Source organism: Leptodactylus fuscus, chromosome 10 (genome assembly GCF_031893055.1).
Source record: "Leptodactylus fuscus isolate aLepFus1 chromosome 10, aLepFus1.hap2, whole genome shotgun sequence".
Taxonomy (NCBI): domain Eukaryota; kingdom Metazoa; phylum Chordata; class Amphibia; order Anura; family Leptodactylidae; genus Leptodactylus; species Leptodactylus fuscus.
Window position 1 is genome coordinate 11,039,129 of NC_134274.1, and position 19,056 is coordinate 11,058,184.

The 19,056-nt window shown below is 43.5% G+C and overlaps 1 protein-coding gene across 1 annotated transcript in view; it reads right to left on the reverse strand.

Moving 5' to 3' along the window:
* PYROXD2 (pyridine nucleotide-disulphide oxidoreductase domain 2) overlaps positions 1-19,056 on the reverse strand; it is a 38,894-nt gene extending 19,838 nt beyond the window's left edge. Inside the window, exons 1-10 of the mRNA XM_075257866.1 lie at positions 18,890-19,056; positions 11,049-11,068; positions 8,259-8,352; positions 7,194-7,267; positions 4,884-5,036; positions 4,599-4,752; positions 4,267-4,328; positions 3,893-3,990; positions 3,598-3,739; positions 1,900-2,034 (exon numbers count right to left, since the gene is read on the reverse strand). Of these exons, the coding sequence (XP_075113967.1) occupies positions 1,900-2,034; positions 3,598-3,739; positions 3,893-3,990; positions 4,267-4,328; positions 4,599-4,752; positions 4,884-5,036; positions 7,194-7,267; positions 8,259-8,352; positions 11,049-11,068; positions 18,890-19,004 (1,047 nt within the window). The 5' untranslated portion in view covers positions 19,005-19,056. The remainder of the gene's footprint in view (positions 1-1,899; positions 2,035-3,597; positions 3,740-3,892; positions 3,991-4,266; positions 4,329-4,598; positions 4,753-4,883; positions 5,037-7,193; positions 7,268-8,258; positions 8,353-11,048; positions 11,069-18,889) is intronic.

Below are 19,056 nucleotides of genomic sequence, written 5' to 3' on the forward strand. Positions count from 1 at the left end.
GCTTCATAGAGACAGTACTAGTGAGCCTCATAGAGCGTGCATCAATCCGCTTCACAGAGACAGTACTGGCAAACCCCATAGAGCGTGCATCAATCCGCTTCACAGAGACAGTACTAGCAAACCTCATAGAGCGTGCATCCATCCGCTTCACTGAGACAGTACTAGCAAACCTCATAGAGCGTGCATCAATCAGCTTCACTGAGACAGTACTAGCAAACCTCATAGAGCGTGCATCCATCCACTTCACAGAGACAGTACTAGCAAACCTCATAGAGCGTGCATCCATCCGCTTCACAGAGACAGTACTAGCAAACCTCATAGAGCGTGCATCAATCCGCCTCACAGAGACAGTACTAGCAAACCTTACAGAGCAGGCATCAATCTGCCTCACAGAGACAGTACTAGCAAACCTCATAGAGCGTGCATCAATCCGCTTCACAGAGACAGTACTAGCAAACCTCATAGAGCGTGCATCCATCCGCCTCACAGAGACAGTACTAGCAAACCTCATAGAGCGTGCATCAATCTGCTTCATAGAGACAGTACTAGTAAACCTCATAGAGCGTGCATCAATCCGCTTCACAGAGACAGTACTAGCAAACCTCATAGAGCATGCATCAATCCACCTCACGGAGACAGTACTAGCAAACCTCATAGAGCGTGCATCCATGCGCTTTACAGAGACGGTACTAGCAAACCTCATAGAGCGTGCATCCATCCGCTTCACAGAGACAGTACTAGCAAACCTTACAGAGCGGGCATCAATCTGCTTCAGAGACAGTACTAGCAAACCTCATAGAGCGTGCATCAATCCGCCTCACAGAGACAGTACTAGCAAACCTCATAGAGCATGCATCAATCCACCTCACGGAGACAGTACTAGCAAACCTCATAGAGCGTGCATCCATCCGCCTCACAGAGACAGTACTAGCAAACCTTACAGAGCAGGCATCAATCAGCTTCACTGAGACAGTACTAGCAAACCTCATAGAGCGTGCATCAATCTGCTTCACAGAGACAGTACTAGCAAACCTCATAGAGCGTGCATCCATCCGCTTCACAGAGACAGTACTAGCAAACCTCATAGAGCGTGCATCAATCCGCCTCACAGAGACAGTACTAGCAAACCTCATAGAGCGTGCATCCATCTGCTTCACAGAGACAGTACTAGCAAACCTCATAGAGCGTGCATCAATCCGCCTCACAGAGACAGTACTAGCAAACCTCATAGAGCGTGCATCCATCCGCTTCACAGAGACAGTACTAGCAAACCTCATAGAGCGTGCATCAATCCGCCTCACAGAGACAGTACTAGCAAACCTCATAGAGCGTGCATCCATCTGCTTCACAGAGACAGTACTAGCAAACCTCATAGAGCGTGCATCCATCCGCTTCACAGAGACAGTACTAGCAAACCTCATAGAGCGTGCATCCATCCGCTTCACAGAGACAGTACTAGCAAACCTCATAGAGCGTGCATCCATCCGCTTCACAGAGACAGTACTAGCAAACCTCATAGAGCGTGCATCCATCCGCTTCATAGAGACAGTACTAGCAAACCTCATAGAGCGTGCATCAATCCGCCTCACAGAGACAGTACTAGCAAACCTTACAGAGCGGGCATCCATCCGCTTCACAGAGACAGTACTAGCAAACCTCATACAGCGTGCATCAATCTGCTTCACGGAGACAGCTCTTGTCAGGCTAAATCTCCATTGGAAACTGCAGCAGAAACTGCCAAAAATCGGTGGAGATAAAAGTCCTACATGGTGGATTTTTCTCTCTGCTGTTTTAAGTTTTTAAATGGCAGACATCCGGTAGACGCTTTTATAGTATTATAGTCTACTGATATCCTTGTGTAAAACAGCGGTCCGTCTCTCTCCATGCCGTGCGTCTTACCTTCGGGGTCATCCTTAGAAATGTATGGTGCGGTGTAGCATTGGACAGGACCAGCCTGCTGTGTATCTCTGTGCCATCCTGCAGGACTACACCAATAGCCTTCCCATCCGCATCCACCAGGATCTGCTCCACCGTCTACAGGAACAACGAAACACAAGACAGCAAATGGCTCGAAAACCTGGAATTCTCATCATGTCTTAAAGTGCAAAGCCAAAGTAAGAAACATAAGGATCTGGTATAGAGGGTGTATGATAACAGGGCCATGAATCTTGGGTCTAACACGAGCTTAAAGGGGTTGTCTAAGATTGTAAGAACAAGGCTAAGTAGTTCCCTGCCAGGACCTTCCATCAGTGATCACCAGAACTACATTCCCCACAAATTATCCGCTCCTTGGTGTCATCCTTTCTATTCTTTCTCTGTACACGGAGTCTCCATGAAAAATTTAGAAGGAATATCATAGAAGATGAGCTGAGGGAAAATCCTAATAATGGTAATTATATAGGCTTGTAATAGGAGGAGAAGACCAGGAGACCCATGGTGCAGCCCATAGGCTTGTAATATAAGAATGTCACCTATGGTCCAGCCTCTAGGTTTGTTAGAGGAGAAGGAGACCAGGAGACCCATGGTTTGTAATATGAGGAGACCAGGAGACCCATGGTGCAACCCTAGGTTTGTAATATAAGTAGGAGACCAGGAGCCCCATGGTGCAGATCCTAGATTTGTAATATTAGAAGAAGACCTGGAGAGCCATGGTGCAGCCCCCAGGTTTGTAATGTGAGACAGGGACCAGGAGACCCATGGTGCAGCACCTAGGTTTCTAATGTGAGACGGGGACCACGAGACCCATGGTGCAACCCTAGGTTTGCAGTATGAGAAGTTGACCAGGAGACCATGGTGCAGTCCCTAAGTTTTTAATATGAGGAGAAGACCCATGGTGCAGCCACCAGGTTTGTAATGTGAGAAGAAGACCTTGAGACCCATGGCGCCATCCCTAGGTTTGTAATACAAGAAGAAGACCTGGAGAGCCATGGTGCAGCCCCTAGGTTTGTAATATAAGAAGGAGACCAGGAGACCACTAGTATCGCCCATGAGGTTTCAGATTTAAGATTCACCTTCAGTGTGAACAGACATTGCCTGGAAACATTGCAGAATTAATATTAATGTGAAGTTTGCAGCATTGTGAAATTTTCATTTAGGGCTGGAGGTAAATTTTACATTTTTTAAGACTAGGAAGCAAAGAGCTAAAACATCATGTAGAGCTCAGACTTTGTGCACTTATTGTATGATAACTCTCCATATATACGGAGGGGACGTATACAGGACTGTGAGTATCTCCCATCCAGAGAGACCAGGGGTGAGGTCGGATTCTGTCTGATGGACCCGCACCCATAACTAGATAGAAGATTCTTAAAGTGACAGGCACCTTGGAAGGACTCGTCTGGTACTCTCACAGGGGGTGCAGGTGTTTGCAGAGCTTTTTGGTGACAGTAAATGAGAAGAGGAAGTAATCGGTCAGAGTGTAGCAAAAATAGCATCAGCTGACCACACTTATATACATAGTCAAAATCTATCCCCCTATGTATAAGGCACTTCTGCATACGTGCGGGGTATATATTTTGACTACGTATACACCTTTGTCCCAGTTCTGTATTTCCTGGACCACCCCTTTAATGGTGATTACAATTGTCCCGGATTTACCTTTTCCGTGTATATCTCAGCCCCCGATTCCTTCGCAGATTTGGCGATTGCGTTGGAAACCATGCCCATTCCTCCTTCTACGTAGCCCCAGGATCCCTTCTTCCCTTCCAGCTCGCCCATGACGTGGTGAAGCAAAACATACCTGAAATAGGAAGAGAGCGGAGAGTCATGTGTTCACTAGTCCAGGGACCCGCATGCGATGGAAGATCGATTGGGGTCCCAAATTCTAGTGATAGTGGGGCTATCCAAGTCATCTAAGGTGGACACAGAGACCAGAAGATGAGATGGCACATACCCACTGCCCGGGGTGGACGGAGAGCACATTGCCCCTATTACTGCGTCCGTGGCCAGGGTGCACTTCAAGGGTTCAGACTCAAACCATTCATCCAAAATCTGATAAGAGAAAAACAAACCTACAGATGAATTTTCTGGCAACCCCCTTCCCCTATATCAAATGAAAACACAAAAATAAAAATGTCTGGTTATGTAAAGCTGAAACTATCAGTATTGATTGCTCAGGAATGGCGGGAGCTAGAGAAAAATCCCAACTGAGTCGGAATCTGTATAGTGGGGTCCAATGAACAATGCAAAGAGATGGAGTTGGTGCAGGTGGAGAAAGGTCCCCTTTAAATCTCCATATACACGGCCCTCTATATATGTGCTGCTTACCTTGGATATTGGAGCGGTGAGGACTTCGTAATATTTAGGAAATTGACTCCCCAATGTAATTCCTACCGAGTAGAATAAGTGTCCGGATTAGTAATAAGTCTGTACGGCATTTCACCTATCCCCTGCTCTCAACACAGTATATGGCACCCCCACAGTATATACATAATTTTTGTTGCCCCCTCTTCCCCTTTTTTGTGTCGCCCCTTCAAGTACATGACTGGGGGCCAAACCAGACTCCCTAAACTAATACAGACCCCGGACCACCCAAGCCCAGACCCCTTAGATCTCCAGACCCTGTATTATTGCCCCCTGGTGGTAACTCTAGCACATACCTGCTTTTACTAATGGGCGGAGTGTCTTTAGGGACTTCAGTCTTCGCATCAGAGACCCCTGAACTATGGCCGCCGCGTCCGCAGGGGGCACATCCAGGAGAGGGTCTATAGCGTCCACCAGGCGGTTCATGAACTCCTCATATTTGGGATAGGCCTGAAGAATAGGATTTCTCCATCCAGTCACTAAGACAGTTATTGCCCCCACCTCCACAATCCCAGCACAGACCTGACCGCAGCTCGTTTTTGGCCCCCACTTTTTGAGGCCATAACATTATTGGCACGCACCTTTGCATCTTTTTCAGAAAACTGAGCAATCTGCCTTTGGTTTTCTGCCATATCTGCCCCAAGAAGAAGAGACCTCGGGGGACGGCCGCTCACATCTTCCAATAATGGGGTGAAGGAATGGGGGTCTCGAAAATAAATTTTCAATCCGTGTCTCTGTAATGCAAGAAGAGCAAAAAATTACAGAAAACGAAACGTGATGATCAGTTGCAATGATGTGATCTGAGACCTGATGACCCTGCAGACCCCACCAAACCAGAGCAACCTCCGTCTCACTGGCACCTGAGAGACCCTACCGCTATATCTGTCATATTATACAGACTCATCCTGACTGTGGGTCCAATGACCAGTCATAGGGATGTACGCATGCGCCAAACTTCAGGTACATGCGCAGTAAGTTTACAACAATAAAGCCCCAATCCATAAGGACTCCCCCAAATCTCCCCGACAGGTTCTCTTTAATCTCTACTTACATATAATAATAGAAGAAAGGCCTTAAGGTCATGGCCGAGCTCCAAGGATTTCTATCCTAAAGTCAGTTCTGTGCTAGAAAAGCAAACACAACACAAGCTGGAGCCTGCCCAACGCGTCTGGTATGTACAGCGCTCTACGAGAGTACACGCTACTAAGGACTGTGATATATGGCATATCCGTATACTGCGCAAGCCGCTTATGTACAGAGAGCCAATGTACAGAGAAAAAAATATATCAAAGACGTAAAAGTCATATAATATAATATAATGGGACTTACAGATATAATACAGAGTGTAGGATATGTCCGTATTACAGCCGAGCTGTGACATCACTGTGTGTATTATCTCTGTACTGTGACATCACTGTGTGTATTATCCTGTACTGTGACATCACTGTGTGTATTATCCCTGTACTGTGACATCACTGTGTGTATTATCCCTGTACTGTGACATCACTGTGTGTATTATCCCTGTACTGTGACATCACTGTGTGTATTATCCTGTACTGTGACATCACTGTGTGTATTATCCTGTACTGTGACATCACTGTGTGTATTATCCTGTACTGTGACATCACTGTGTGTATTATCCCTGTACTGTGACATCACTGTGTGTATTATCTCTGTACTGTGACATCACTGTGTGTATTATCCTGTACTGTGACATCACTGTGTGTATTATCCTGTACTGTGACATCACTGTGTGTATTATCCCTGTACTGTGACATCACTGTGTGTATTATCCCTGTACTGTGACATCACTGTGTGTATTATCCTGTACTGTGACATCACTGTGTGTATTATCCTGTACTGTGACATCACTGTGTGTATTATCCCTGTACTGTGACATCACTGTGTGTATTATCCCTGTACTGTGACATCACTGTGTGTATTATTCCTGTACTGTGACATCACTGTGTGTATTATCTCTGTACTGTGACATCACTGTGTGTATTATCTCTGTACTGTGACATCACTGTGTGTATTATCTCTGTACTGTGACATCACTGTGTGTATTATCCCTGTACTGTGACATCACTGTGTGTATTATCCCTGTACTGTGACATCACTGTGTGTATTATCTCTGTACTGTGACATCACTGTGTGTATTATCTCTGTACTGTGACATCACTGTGTGTATTATCCTGTACTGTGACATCACTGTGTGTATTATCCCTGTACTGTGACATCACTGTGTGTATTATCCTGTACTGTGACATCACTGTGTGTATTATCCTGTACTGTGACATCACTGTGTGTATTATCCTGTACTGTGACATCACTGTGTGTATTATCTCTGTACTGTGACATCACTGTGTGTATTATCTCTGTACTGTGACATCACTGTGTGTATTATCCCTGTACTGTGACATCACTGTGTGTATTATCTCTGTACTGTGACATCACTGTGTGTATTATCTCTGTACTGTGACATCACTGTGTGTATTATCTCTGTACTGTGACATCACTGTGTGTATTATCCCTGTACTGTGACATCACTGTGTGTATTATCTCTGTACTGTGACATCACTGTGTGTATTATCCTGTACTGTGACATCACTGTGTGTATTATCCTGTACTGTGACATCACTGTGTGTATTATCCTGTACTGTGACATCACTGTGTGTATTATCTCTGTACTGTGACATCACTGTGTGTATTATCCTGTACTGTGACATCACTGTGTGTATTATCTCTGTACTGTGACATCACTGTGTGTATTATCCCTGTACTGTGACATCACTGTGTGCATTATCTCTGTATTAGGCCCATCTATAGGGCTGCAGCTCCATATACTGAGGTTCCCTGCCAGTGCTATTAGATAGTAGTAGGGATCTCACCTTTAGCTCCAGGTCTTTGTAGATCTGAGGTCTCAGCAGACTGAGCAGATAAGACGCTCTGGAGAACTTAAAACCTATATAACAATAATCTACAGTTATTAGAAATCCACAGTCACAGATATTCTCATAGACAAAAATATCGCACCCACATAATAATGACAGATGCACTTATGTCTTAGGGAGATTTGTACATGATTACAGGTGTGGTCTGATTAGACACCGGCTTACTGGTGCCACAAGGGGGCGCAAAAATGCTTCCCTCTGCTGCTTTATTAAAATGTTCTCAGAGGCTACTTTTGGGTAGTGTACTTCTTGGTGAGAGATCTTTGATTGCCGGACGTGTCTCTATGATGCACTATAAGACATTTTGTCCAGCTGACAGACTTTGATAGGGGGCGCATCATTGGACTGAGAGAAGCAGGATGGCGGTTTTGAATGAAATCCCATCATTTTGGGCTGTTCTGACCCAGATGTTAGGAGGTGCTGGGACCAGTGATGACATGAGGGCGCACAGACATTGTGAACAGGGCCCAGGCAGACCACCAGAAGAGAGGATTGTTGGATCCACACAACCTGTATACCTCCGTGCCCAGCTGTATCTCATCTTATATCCAGGCTGGAGGCCTAACATGGTCCTAGAGCCTCCACTCTATTGTACCGGCAACAAAGAATCCATATTGGTGCAGGATTTTGTTCCAATGAGCGTATATGGAGAGAAGTCATTTGTGCGCTGTATAGAACTATCATTAGGACACAATATGGCAGTATTCAGTAATCTAAACTCTATATGGCGGTGTAGTTCATACATTACTATTACATGACACTATTATTTTTACATTTGGTAGTATAAAGAATATTTTCATTTTGTCCCTATTCACATTTTACGTTTTCCATTCTTTCAGTTCAGCCTTTTTTAAAAATGATTTTCATTTGACTTGAACTGCAATACCAGGCACAACCACTAGTCAGGAGTGGCGCTGTTACTGGAAAAAAAAAAATCAGCCTCGTTTTTCTGTTCCTGAACTCCATTCAAGGAGGAAATAGTAAGTTAAAGAAGATATTTACCTGGAATAATCTCCTCCGTAACTGCTGCTCCCCCAATCACCTGGCGCCTCTCAAGCACCACACAGTTCACCCCAGATTTCTGCAGATAGGCTGCCTATAGAACAAGAACACAGTCCAAGAGTTAGGGAGTAGCGCCAACACGTGTCCCCTAGTACTGTCCTCTTTCAAGGGGCGTAGAAGATTAGAAAATAACAGCTGTTCTCTTCCAAAACAGCGCCACACCTGTGCACAGGTTGTGTTTGGTATTGCAGCTTTAATGGAGCTGTCCTGCAATACTAGACACAACCCATGGAAATGTGCAGCACTGTTGCTTAAAGAAAGCACCCATGTTTATAAGCTCCTTTACATCCCGTCCTATGTGCAGTACTATTATTTGGGCACAGTATGGTGTATTATATGTGGCTGTATTATATGTGTAACATATCTTTGTGTCTTTGTATACTTATAGTAGTCGTTTTAAGTGCCGTGTGGCGGTGTTATATGAGTACTATGTGGCGGTATTATTTACTAGCTGGTACCCGCGACTTCGTCTGCGGTGATTGTAGTAGTGGGTATATACAGGCGCGGGTAAGGTTTTCGTACTGTGTATAAGGGATGGGATATGAAATGTAACTTTGTATCTTGTTGTTGCTGTAATTCAGAGAATACGTGAGACTTTTGTGTTGCAGTTACTTTGTATTTGAGCTGCTATATATACGGTGTTGTGAGAAACTTTACATAGTGACTTTGGGACAGAAGTATTTGAAGTTAACCCTTTCCCGCCGATGGCATTTTTGTGATTGTGGTTTTTAGTTTTTGACTCCCCTCCTTCTAAACCCCATAACTTTTTTATGTCTCCGCTCCCAGAGCCATATGAGGTCTTAATTTTTCCTGGGACAAATTTTTCTTCCTGATGCCGCCATTATTTATTCTATATAATGTACTGGGAAGCAGGGAAAAAATTCTGAATGGGGTGGATTTGACGAAAAAATGCATTTCTGCTACTTTCTTACGGGCTTTGGTTTTACGGCGTTCACTGTGCAGCCACAATGACCTGTCCCCTGTATTCTGTGTTTCGTTACAATTCCGGGGATACCAAATTTATATGGTTTTATTTACATTTTGACCCCTTAAAAAAAATCCAAAACTGTGTTAAAAAATTATTTTGTGAAAAGTCGCCATATTCCGACATCCGTAACTTTTTTATACTTGCATGTACGGGGATGTATAGGGCGTCTTTTTTTGCGGGACCGGGTGTACTTTGTAGTTCTACCATTTTCGGGCAATGTTATTGCTTTGATCACTTTTTATTCAAATTTTTAGCAGAATCAAAACAGTGAAAAAATGGCAGTTTGGCACTTTTGACCATTTTTCCCGCTACGTCGTTTACCGAACAGGAAAAATATTTGTATAGCTTTGTAGAGCGGGCGATTTAGGACGCGCGGATACCTAACATGTATGTGTTGCACAGTTTTTAACTACTTTTATATGTGTTCTAGGGAAAGGGGGGTGATTTGAATTTTTAATCCTTTTTATTTATTGTTTTTATATTTTTTTACTTTTTTTAAACTTTTTTTTTTGCATTTATTAGACCGCCTAGGGGTATTGACATGGGTGGGCGGTGTCACGGATTGTCAGAGTGGTGGGGGCAAACATGGCTGCTCCGGAGCGTTAAAGAGAGCCTCCTGGAGAATCGATAAGGTGAGGGGCAAAGTGGTAAAGTCTATGTATATGTGATTGTGTGGAGTTAGGGGCGAGGCTGTAGGGGGCAATATGAATTTTGTGGCTTGCTATGGTCCAAAGTGTGTGAGATTGCAGAGATGGTGGTGTGAGTTTGGGTTTTGTGGGGGTCCTGGCACAAACGTATGTGCGCTATTGTGATGAAAAGTAGCCTATTGCGCAATCGAGTGTAGGGACTATGTTTGTGGAAAATTTCAGCCAAATCGGTGGAGCGGTTTTTGCGTGATTGACCGCCAAACACCCGAACATCCAAAGGGTCCTGGGAAAAACGTATGTGCGCTATTGTGACGAAAAGTAGCCTATTGCGCAATCCAGTGTAATAACTATGTTTGTGGAAAATTTCAGCCAAATCGGGGTCCAAAGTGTGTGAGATTGCAGAGATAGTGGTGTGAGTTTGGGTTTTGTGGGGGTCCTGGGAAAAACGTATGTGCGATATTGTGACAAAAAGTAGCCTATTGTTTAATCGGGTGTATTAACTATGTTTGTGGAAAATTTCAGCCAAATCGGTGGAGCGGTTTTTGCGTGATTGAGGAACAAACATCCGAACATCCAAACACACACAAACTCACAAACCCACAAACTTTCACATTTATAATATTAATAGGATTATCCCTATTAGTCAAGCTTTTAGGGTGCTCTAGAGGGGCCGGTATCAGGATGGTGACAAGGTCCTGTGTACTGTGCAGAGACCGCAGAGCTGAGACAGTTAATCACATTTGTACAGTATTTACCCTTTTTGCGGTATTAATATAATACATGATTCAGTAACATTTTATCCTTATAGTATTGACTGACCTTTCTAACAGCATAAAACATAAGACAAATCGCCGATACAACACAACGTTATTGAAATGTAACAAAAATGCAGAGTCGGCTTATTTGTAACATAAAGCAGAGACGCTACACGGTTAATAAATGACTGTGGGTGTCGCGCAGTGTATAGGAGTGTATAGGTAAGCAACTTCTCATACGTTGCGTCAGTGTGGTCAGCACTTTACTAATATATTCCAATCAGCTTGTTACATCTACAAGTCACATGATGTACGGAATAAAAAATGTCATAAAACTTACCGCTACAAGGCCGTTGTGTCCTGTAAAGGTGAAAAAAACACAAAGTTACACATATAATAGGAATCACTGTGTATATTATCCCTGTACTGTGACATCACTGTATGTATTATCCTGTACTGTGACATCACTGTGTGTATTATCCTGTACTGTGACATCACTGTGTGTATTATCCTGTACTGTGACATCACTGTGTGTATTATCCCTGTACTGTGACATCACTGTGTGTATTATCCCTGTACTGTGACATCACTGTGTGTATTATCTCTGTACTGTGACATCACTGTGTGTATTATCCCTGTACTGTGACATTACTGTGTGTATTATCCCTGTACTGTGACATCACTGTGTGTATTATCCCTGTACTGTGACATCACTGTGTGTATTATCCTGTACTGTGACATCACTGTGTGTATTATCTCTGTACTGTGACATCACTGTGTGTATTATCTCTGTACTGTGACATCAGTGTGTGTATTATCTCTGTACTGTGACATCACTGTGTGTATTATCCCTGTACTGTGACATCACTGTGTGTATTATCTCTGTACTGTGACATCACTGTGTGTATTATCTCTGTACTGTGACATCACTGTGTGTATTATCCCTGTACTGTGACATCACTGTGTGTATTATCCTGTACTGTGACATCACTGTGTGAATTATCCTGTACTGTGACATCACTGTTTGTATTATCCCTGTACTGTGACATCACTGTGTGTATTATCTCTGTACTGTGACATCACTGTGTGTATTATCTCTGTACTGTGACATCACTGTGTGTATTATCCCTGTACTGTGACATCACTGTATTATCCCTGTACTGTGACATCACTGTGTGTATTATCCTGTACTGTGACATCACTGTGTATTATCTCTGTACTGTGACATCACTGTGTGTATTATCTCTGTACTGTGACATCACTGTGTGTATTATCCCTGTACTGTGACATCACTGTGTGTATTATCTCTGTACTGTGACATCACTGTGTGTATTATCTCTGTACTGTGACATCACTGTGTGTATTATCTCTGTACTGTGACATCACTGTATTATCCCTGTACTGTGACATCACTGTGTGTATTATCCTGTACTGTGACATCACTGTGTGTATTATCTCTGTACTGTGACATCACTGTGTGTATTATCCCTGTACTGTCACATCACTGTGTGTATTATCCTGTACTGTGACATCACTGTGTGTATTATCCTGTACTCTGACATCACTGTGTGTATTATCTCTGTACTGTGACATCACTGTGTGTATTATCCCTGTACTGTGACATCACTGTGTGTATTATCTCTGTACTGTGACATCACTGTGTGTATTATCCCTGTACTGTGACATCACTGTGTGTATTATCTCTGTACTGTGACATCACTGTGTGTATTATCTCTGTACTGTGACATCACTGTGTGTATTATCCCTGTACTGTGACATCACTGTGTGTATTATCCCTGTACTGTGACATCACTGTGTGTATTATCTCTGTACTGTGACATCACTGTGTGTATTATCCTGTACTGTGACATCACTGTGTGTATTATCCTGTACTCTGACATCACTGTGTGTATTATCTCTGTACTGTGACATCACTGTTTGTATTATCCCTGTACTGTGACATCACTGTGTGTATTATCTCTGTACTGTGACATCACTGTGTGTATTATCTCTGTACTGTGACATCACTGTGTGTATTATCTCTGTACTGTGACATCACTGTGTGTATTATCTCTGTACTGTGACATCACTGTGTGTATTATCCTGTACTCTGACATCACTGTGTGTATTATCCTGTACTCTGACATCACTGTGTGTATTATCCTGTACTGTGACATCACTGTGTGTATTATCCTGTACTCTGACATCACTGTGTGTATTATCCCTGTACTGTGACATCACTGTTTGTATTATCCCTGTACTGTGACATCACTGTGTGTATTATCTCTGTACTGTGACATCACTGTGTGTATTATCCCTGTACTGTGACATCACTGTGTGTATTATCCTGTACTCTGACATCACTGTGTGTATTATCCCTGTACTGTGACATCACTGTTTGTATTATCCCTGTACTGTGACATCACTGTGTGTATTATCTCTGTACTGTGACATCACTGTGTGTATTATCCTGTACTGTGACATCACTGTGTGTATTATCCCTGTACTGTGACATCACTGTGTGTATTATCTCTGTACTGTGACATCACGGTGTGTATTATCCTGTACTCTGACATCACTGTGTGTATTATCCCTGTACTGTGACATCACTGTTTGTATTATCCCTGTACTGTGACATCACTGTGTGTATTATCTCTGTACTGTGACATCACTGTGTGTATTATCTCTGTACTGTGACATCACTGTGTGTATTATCCCTGTACTGTGACATCACTGTTTGTATTATCCCTGTACTGTGACATCACTGTGTGTATTATCTCTGTACTGTGACATCACGGTGTGTATTATCCCTGTACTGTGACATCACTGTGTGTATTATCTCTGTACTGTGACATCACTGTGTGTATTATCTCTGTACTGTGACATCACTGTGTGTATTATCCTGTACTGTGACATCACCTATAATGGATGGGCTCTCGGTTACAGATTTTGGATTACACCTCTGTACACATGCTGCTGTATACCCAGTGTTGATGCTGATGTTATAGTCACTTGTTTGCCACCATGGCACTTGTTGAGCTATCTCGGGTACCATGGTAACTTTTACTAACTTTCTCTTATCCTCGTTTATTCTGCCAGTTTCGTACATTTATTTCTCAGACATTTCCTGGAAATCTGAATATATCTCGGGTTCTGTAGAACATCACCAGTATTCCCAGACTATAACGTTACAGATTGTGTTGCGGCCTGTGTGCGGTAATCTCAGTAATCTGTATATTGTTGTGTTAGGGGAGGGTTTGTATTCGCCATAGTATAGAGGAGTTTATTGCGCCCTACTGCAACATTGACAGAACTAGACACAATATCTCTATAGAAATTTGACATGAAAAATAAACTTTACATTTTTTTTCTTTTCCTCATAGTACAAGTTTCATATTTTTCTATGACATCATACATTAACTGTTCAGTATAATTGTGGCAGTGCCAGAAATGTCTCTGACCCCCTGAGAAGGTTGTGCGACCCGCAGGTGAGCCAAACCCACAAAGCCAATTGGTCAACATGATCGATTTGCATAGTGCGTACTCACCAACTTTTCTAATTGGCCTCCTTGATGTCCACGCCCCCTTTAGTAGCGCCCTATGAGGAATGGGACTGAGCTACAACGATGGACGTGACATCACCGGCCTGTGAAGCAGAAGCAGAGCCGACCCAAATCTCATCCCCGCACTGATTCATTGTAGCTGGCCTAAACTAAGATATTCAATTATTCACTAACTCAGTCTCCTTTCATAGATCATGTGATTCTCTACAAAAAGGAAATGCACTACTTAAAAATGTTGCCATTTTCTGCCTAGAAAACCTTTCTGAATTTCCTGCCACTAGGTGTCTCCCTTCTAGCTAATTTACTGTACCCTCTTGTTACTAAGTACGTCTGTCCCTAGATACCTTCCATTCAGGCTTACTTACATCAGTGAGAGTAGCAGGTCCACCTTTACTCTCTTCTTACAGCAAATGGAGAGGGGAGAGGTTGTTTCTCCTCAGAGCCTGTACAGACATGTCTGCAAACTGTTGCTGTGTGCAAAAGACTGAGGATTCTGTAAATCTCACAGCTTACAATGTAAGTAAAGTCTGCTATGTACTTATATTTGCTCTATATTCACGGTACAGTGCTCCTGGATTACCCTTTATGTTCAGTGGGTACCCTTGCACTTTGTTAGTGGCCATCATAGAACAGATCCGTTTTTCTATTCTTCTAGTTCTCCAACGTAACCAGAAGAATGGAACCCAATACGAAGGTGTGAACCTGGTGTAATACAGATGTAACATGGTGGATCTCCTGGGCATTCTGTGACCTCTTTGCATGTCTATTACCTTTACCTTTATAAGGTCTGGCAGTGATTCCTGCAGATGGAGCAGAAACTACCCGGATTGTAGAGGAACAACCTAATGGAAATTCTGCAGCATGTTCACATCTGTGTGTCCCCGGCCTGAGAGAAAGTGATGTCCTCGCAGCTGGCGCGCCGGTAGCCTGCAGGTGCACAGCACTTACTGCGACAATTCAGACACATCCTACAGTGATGGGGAAAGTCATCTGCAAATGTTTTTGTTCTTTTTTTGGCTACACGAACGCTTCCTGTTTTGTGTGAGACAGACGAATTGTTCCAAAAACTACCCGTCTGCACGGACAGGACGCCACGGACAGCTCTGGAGAACTACAACCCCCAGAAGATGCAGATTTAGAAATTGTGTAGATTTCCCCACTTCACCATTGTCCAATACCATTAACCTGACTGAAGATTTTGCCCCTTATTTAATGTAGGAGGGTGGTAGAGGTCGCACATCGTGTTTATATTGCATTCCCTTCTAAGATATTGGGAAGGGACATTCTAGATATTGTTCTGATGAAAAACGGACTTGGATTAAATAGTTGATTGGAAAGGGAAAGTGTCTAGAGAAAACATACAGAGAAGTGCAGCAAAGTATAGGCGGCCCAGCTAAGATGATCGAAAATGTCCTGAAGTGGCCAACACACTCTGAAAGATATGGAAAGAAGTGGGGAACGAATGGATCAAATATCCAAAATGGCAACAGGTCGGCCAATAATTATCTCCAGAAAAATGAAGATCTGACATTACCAGTGAGTACTAAAAAGAAAAGAAGGTCTGAGGTTACCAGTGAGTACTGCTACAACCAGAAGAAGAGCTGAGGTTACCAGTGAGTACTGCTACAACCAGAAGAAGAGCTGAAGTTACCAGTGAGTACTGCTACAACCAGAAGAAGAGCTGAAGTTACCAGTGAGTACTGCTACAACCAGAAGAAGAGCTGAGGTTACCAGTGAGTACTGCTACAACCAGAAGAAGAGCTGAAGTTACCAGTGAGTACTGCTACAACCAGAAGAAGAGCTGAAGTTACCAGTGAGTACTGCTACAACCAGAAGAAGAGCTGAGGTTACCAGTGAGTACTGCTACAACCAGAAGAAGAGCTGAGGTTACCAGTGAGTACTGCTACAACCAGAAGAAGAGCTGAAGTTACCAGTGAGTACTGCTACAACCAGAAGAAGAGCTGAAGTTACCAGTGAGTACTGCTACAACCAGAAGAAGAGCTGAGGTTACCAGTGAGTACTGCTACAACCAGAAGAAGAGCTGAAGTTACCAGTGAGTACTGCTACAACCAGAAGAAGAGCTGAAGTTACCAGTGAGTACTGCTACAACCAGAAGAAGAGCTGAAGTTACCAGTGAGTACTGCTACAACCAGAAGAAGAGCTGAGGTTACCAGTGAGTACTGCTACAACCAGAAGAAGAGCTGAAGTTACCAGTGAGTACTGCTACAACCAGAAGAAGAGCTGAAGTTACCAGTGAGTACTGCTACAACCAGAAGAAGAGCTGAAGTTACCAGTGAGTACTGCTACAACCAGAAGAAGAGCTGAAGTTACCAGTGAGTACTGCTACAACCAGAAGAAGAGCTGAAGTTACCAGTGAGTACTGCTACAACCAGAAGATGAGCTGAGGTTACCAGTGAGTACGGCTACAACCAGACAGTGAGCTGAGGTTACCAGTGAGTACTGCTACAACCAGAAGATGAGCTGAAGTTACCAGTGAGTACTACTACAACCAGAAGATGAGCTGAGGTTACCAGTGAGTACTACTACAACCAGAAGATGAGCTGAAGTTACCAGTGAGTACTGCTACAACCAGAAGATGAGCTGAAGTTACCAGTGAGTACTGCTACAACCAGAAGATGAGCTGAAGTTACCAGTGAGTACTGCTACAACCAGAAGATGAGCTGAAGTTACCAGTGAGTACTGCTACAACCAGAAGATGAGCTGAAGTTACCAGTGAGTACTGCTACAACCAGAAGAAGAGCTGAGGTTACCGGTGTGTACTGCTACAACCAGAAGAAGAGCTGAAGTTACCAGTGAGTACTGCTGCAACCAGACAATGAGCTGAGGTTACCAGTGAGTACTGCTACAACCAGAAGAAGAGCTGAAGTTACCAGTGAGTACTGCTACAACCAGAAGAAGAGCTGAGGTTACCAGTGAGTACTGCTACAACCAGACAATGAGCTGAGGTTACCAGTGAGTACTGCTACTACCGGAAGATGAGCTGAAGTTACCAGTGAGTACTGCTACAACCAGAAGAAGAGCTGAGGTTACCAGTGAGTACTGCTACAACCAGACAATGAGCTGAGGTTACCAGTGAGTACTGCTACTACCGGAAGATGAGCTGAAGTTACCAGTGAGTACTGCTACAACCAGAAGAAGAGCTGAGGTTACCAGTGAGTACTGCTACAACCAGAAGAAGAGCTGAGGTTACCAGTGAGTACTGCTACAACCAGACAATGAGCTGAGGTTACCAGTGAGTACTGCTACTACCGGAAGATGAGCTGAAGTTACCAGTGAGTACTACTACAACCAGAAGATGAGCTGAGGTTACCAGTGAGTACTACTACAACCAGAAGATGAGCTGAAGTTACCAGTGAGTACTGCTACAACCAGAAGATGAGCTGAAGTTAACAGTGAGTACTGCTACAACCAGAAGATGAGCTGAAGTTACCAGTGAGTACTGCTACAACCAGAAGATGAGCTGAAGTTACCAGTGAGTACTGCTACAACCAAAAGATGAGCTGAAGTTACCAGTGAGTACTGCTACAACCAGAAGAAGAGCTGAGGTTACTAGTGAGTACTGCTACAACCAGAAGAAGAGCTGAGGTTACCAGTGAGTACTGCTACAACCAGAAGAGCTGAAGTTACCAGTGAGTACTGCTACAACCAGAAGAAGAGCTGAGGTTACTAGTGAGTACTGCTACAACCAGCAGATGAGCTGAAGTTACCAGTAAGTACTGCTACAACCAGAAGAAGAGCTGAAGTTACCAGTAAGTACTGCTACAACCAGAAGAGCTGAAGTTACCAGTGAGTACTGCTACAACCAGAAGAAGAGCTGAGGTTACTACTGAGTACTGCTACAACCAGCAGATGAGCTGAAGTTACCAGTAAGTACTGCTACAACCAGAAGAAGAGCTGAAGTTACCAGTGAGTACTGCTACAACCAGAAGAAGAGCTGAGGTTACCAGTGAGTACTGCTACAACCAGAAGATGAGCTCAGGTTATCAGCAGCTCAGATGTCAAGCAGAAATAATGGTTGTGCCAATAAATAATTCAGAAACTTAAAGTAAAGTTAACTCTCAAATATTTTTCAGTTTATATATTAAATTTTTTTGAGTTTTTAAAGTAAAATCAGGCTAAGTTCACGTCATCCTGTAAATCGAAAGAGGAAAAAGTCCTGCACGGACAACTATTTCTTCCATGGGTTTTGATTTTACAATGACTGACAGCTGATGGACCCCATTCTAGTCAATGGGATCTTTCCGGCTCCATGTGTAACCACTACTATAGCGGTCCAACGATGGACCAACATAACGGAGAGATAGAAACTCCTTGCAGACATGGTTCTTGGTCAGATTGGCCCCAAGGACCCCAGGGCTACAAGGCTACAGTGCTAACCATGACCCCGTCATGCTGATCCTTGCAAAAAGATTAAACAAAATCACATTTTCCATATAAAACCTTCACATTATTCTTATTTGTTGGATCTTGTGACTGTTTGTCTACAATAGATCCTTTCTTACAGATCCCAGCAGGCGCAGAGTTAACCCTGCAGCATTGCACGCTGCTCATACAGACGACATAAGTGACAGCAGGGCCAAACTACAGGCGACTTTACCTCCTCCGACGATCACAGCGTCATATTTCAGCTTCAGCTCCCCTGAAGTTTTGGAATAAGTTCTTAGGCTGAGGCGTTGGATTTGTTTCATACATTGTAAGCTCCTAGTCGGCATCTTCAGGCATCAAGTGAAAGTGACTGCAGCGCCCGCCGCTCTGACCTGGACT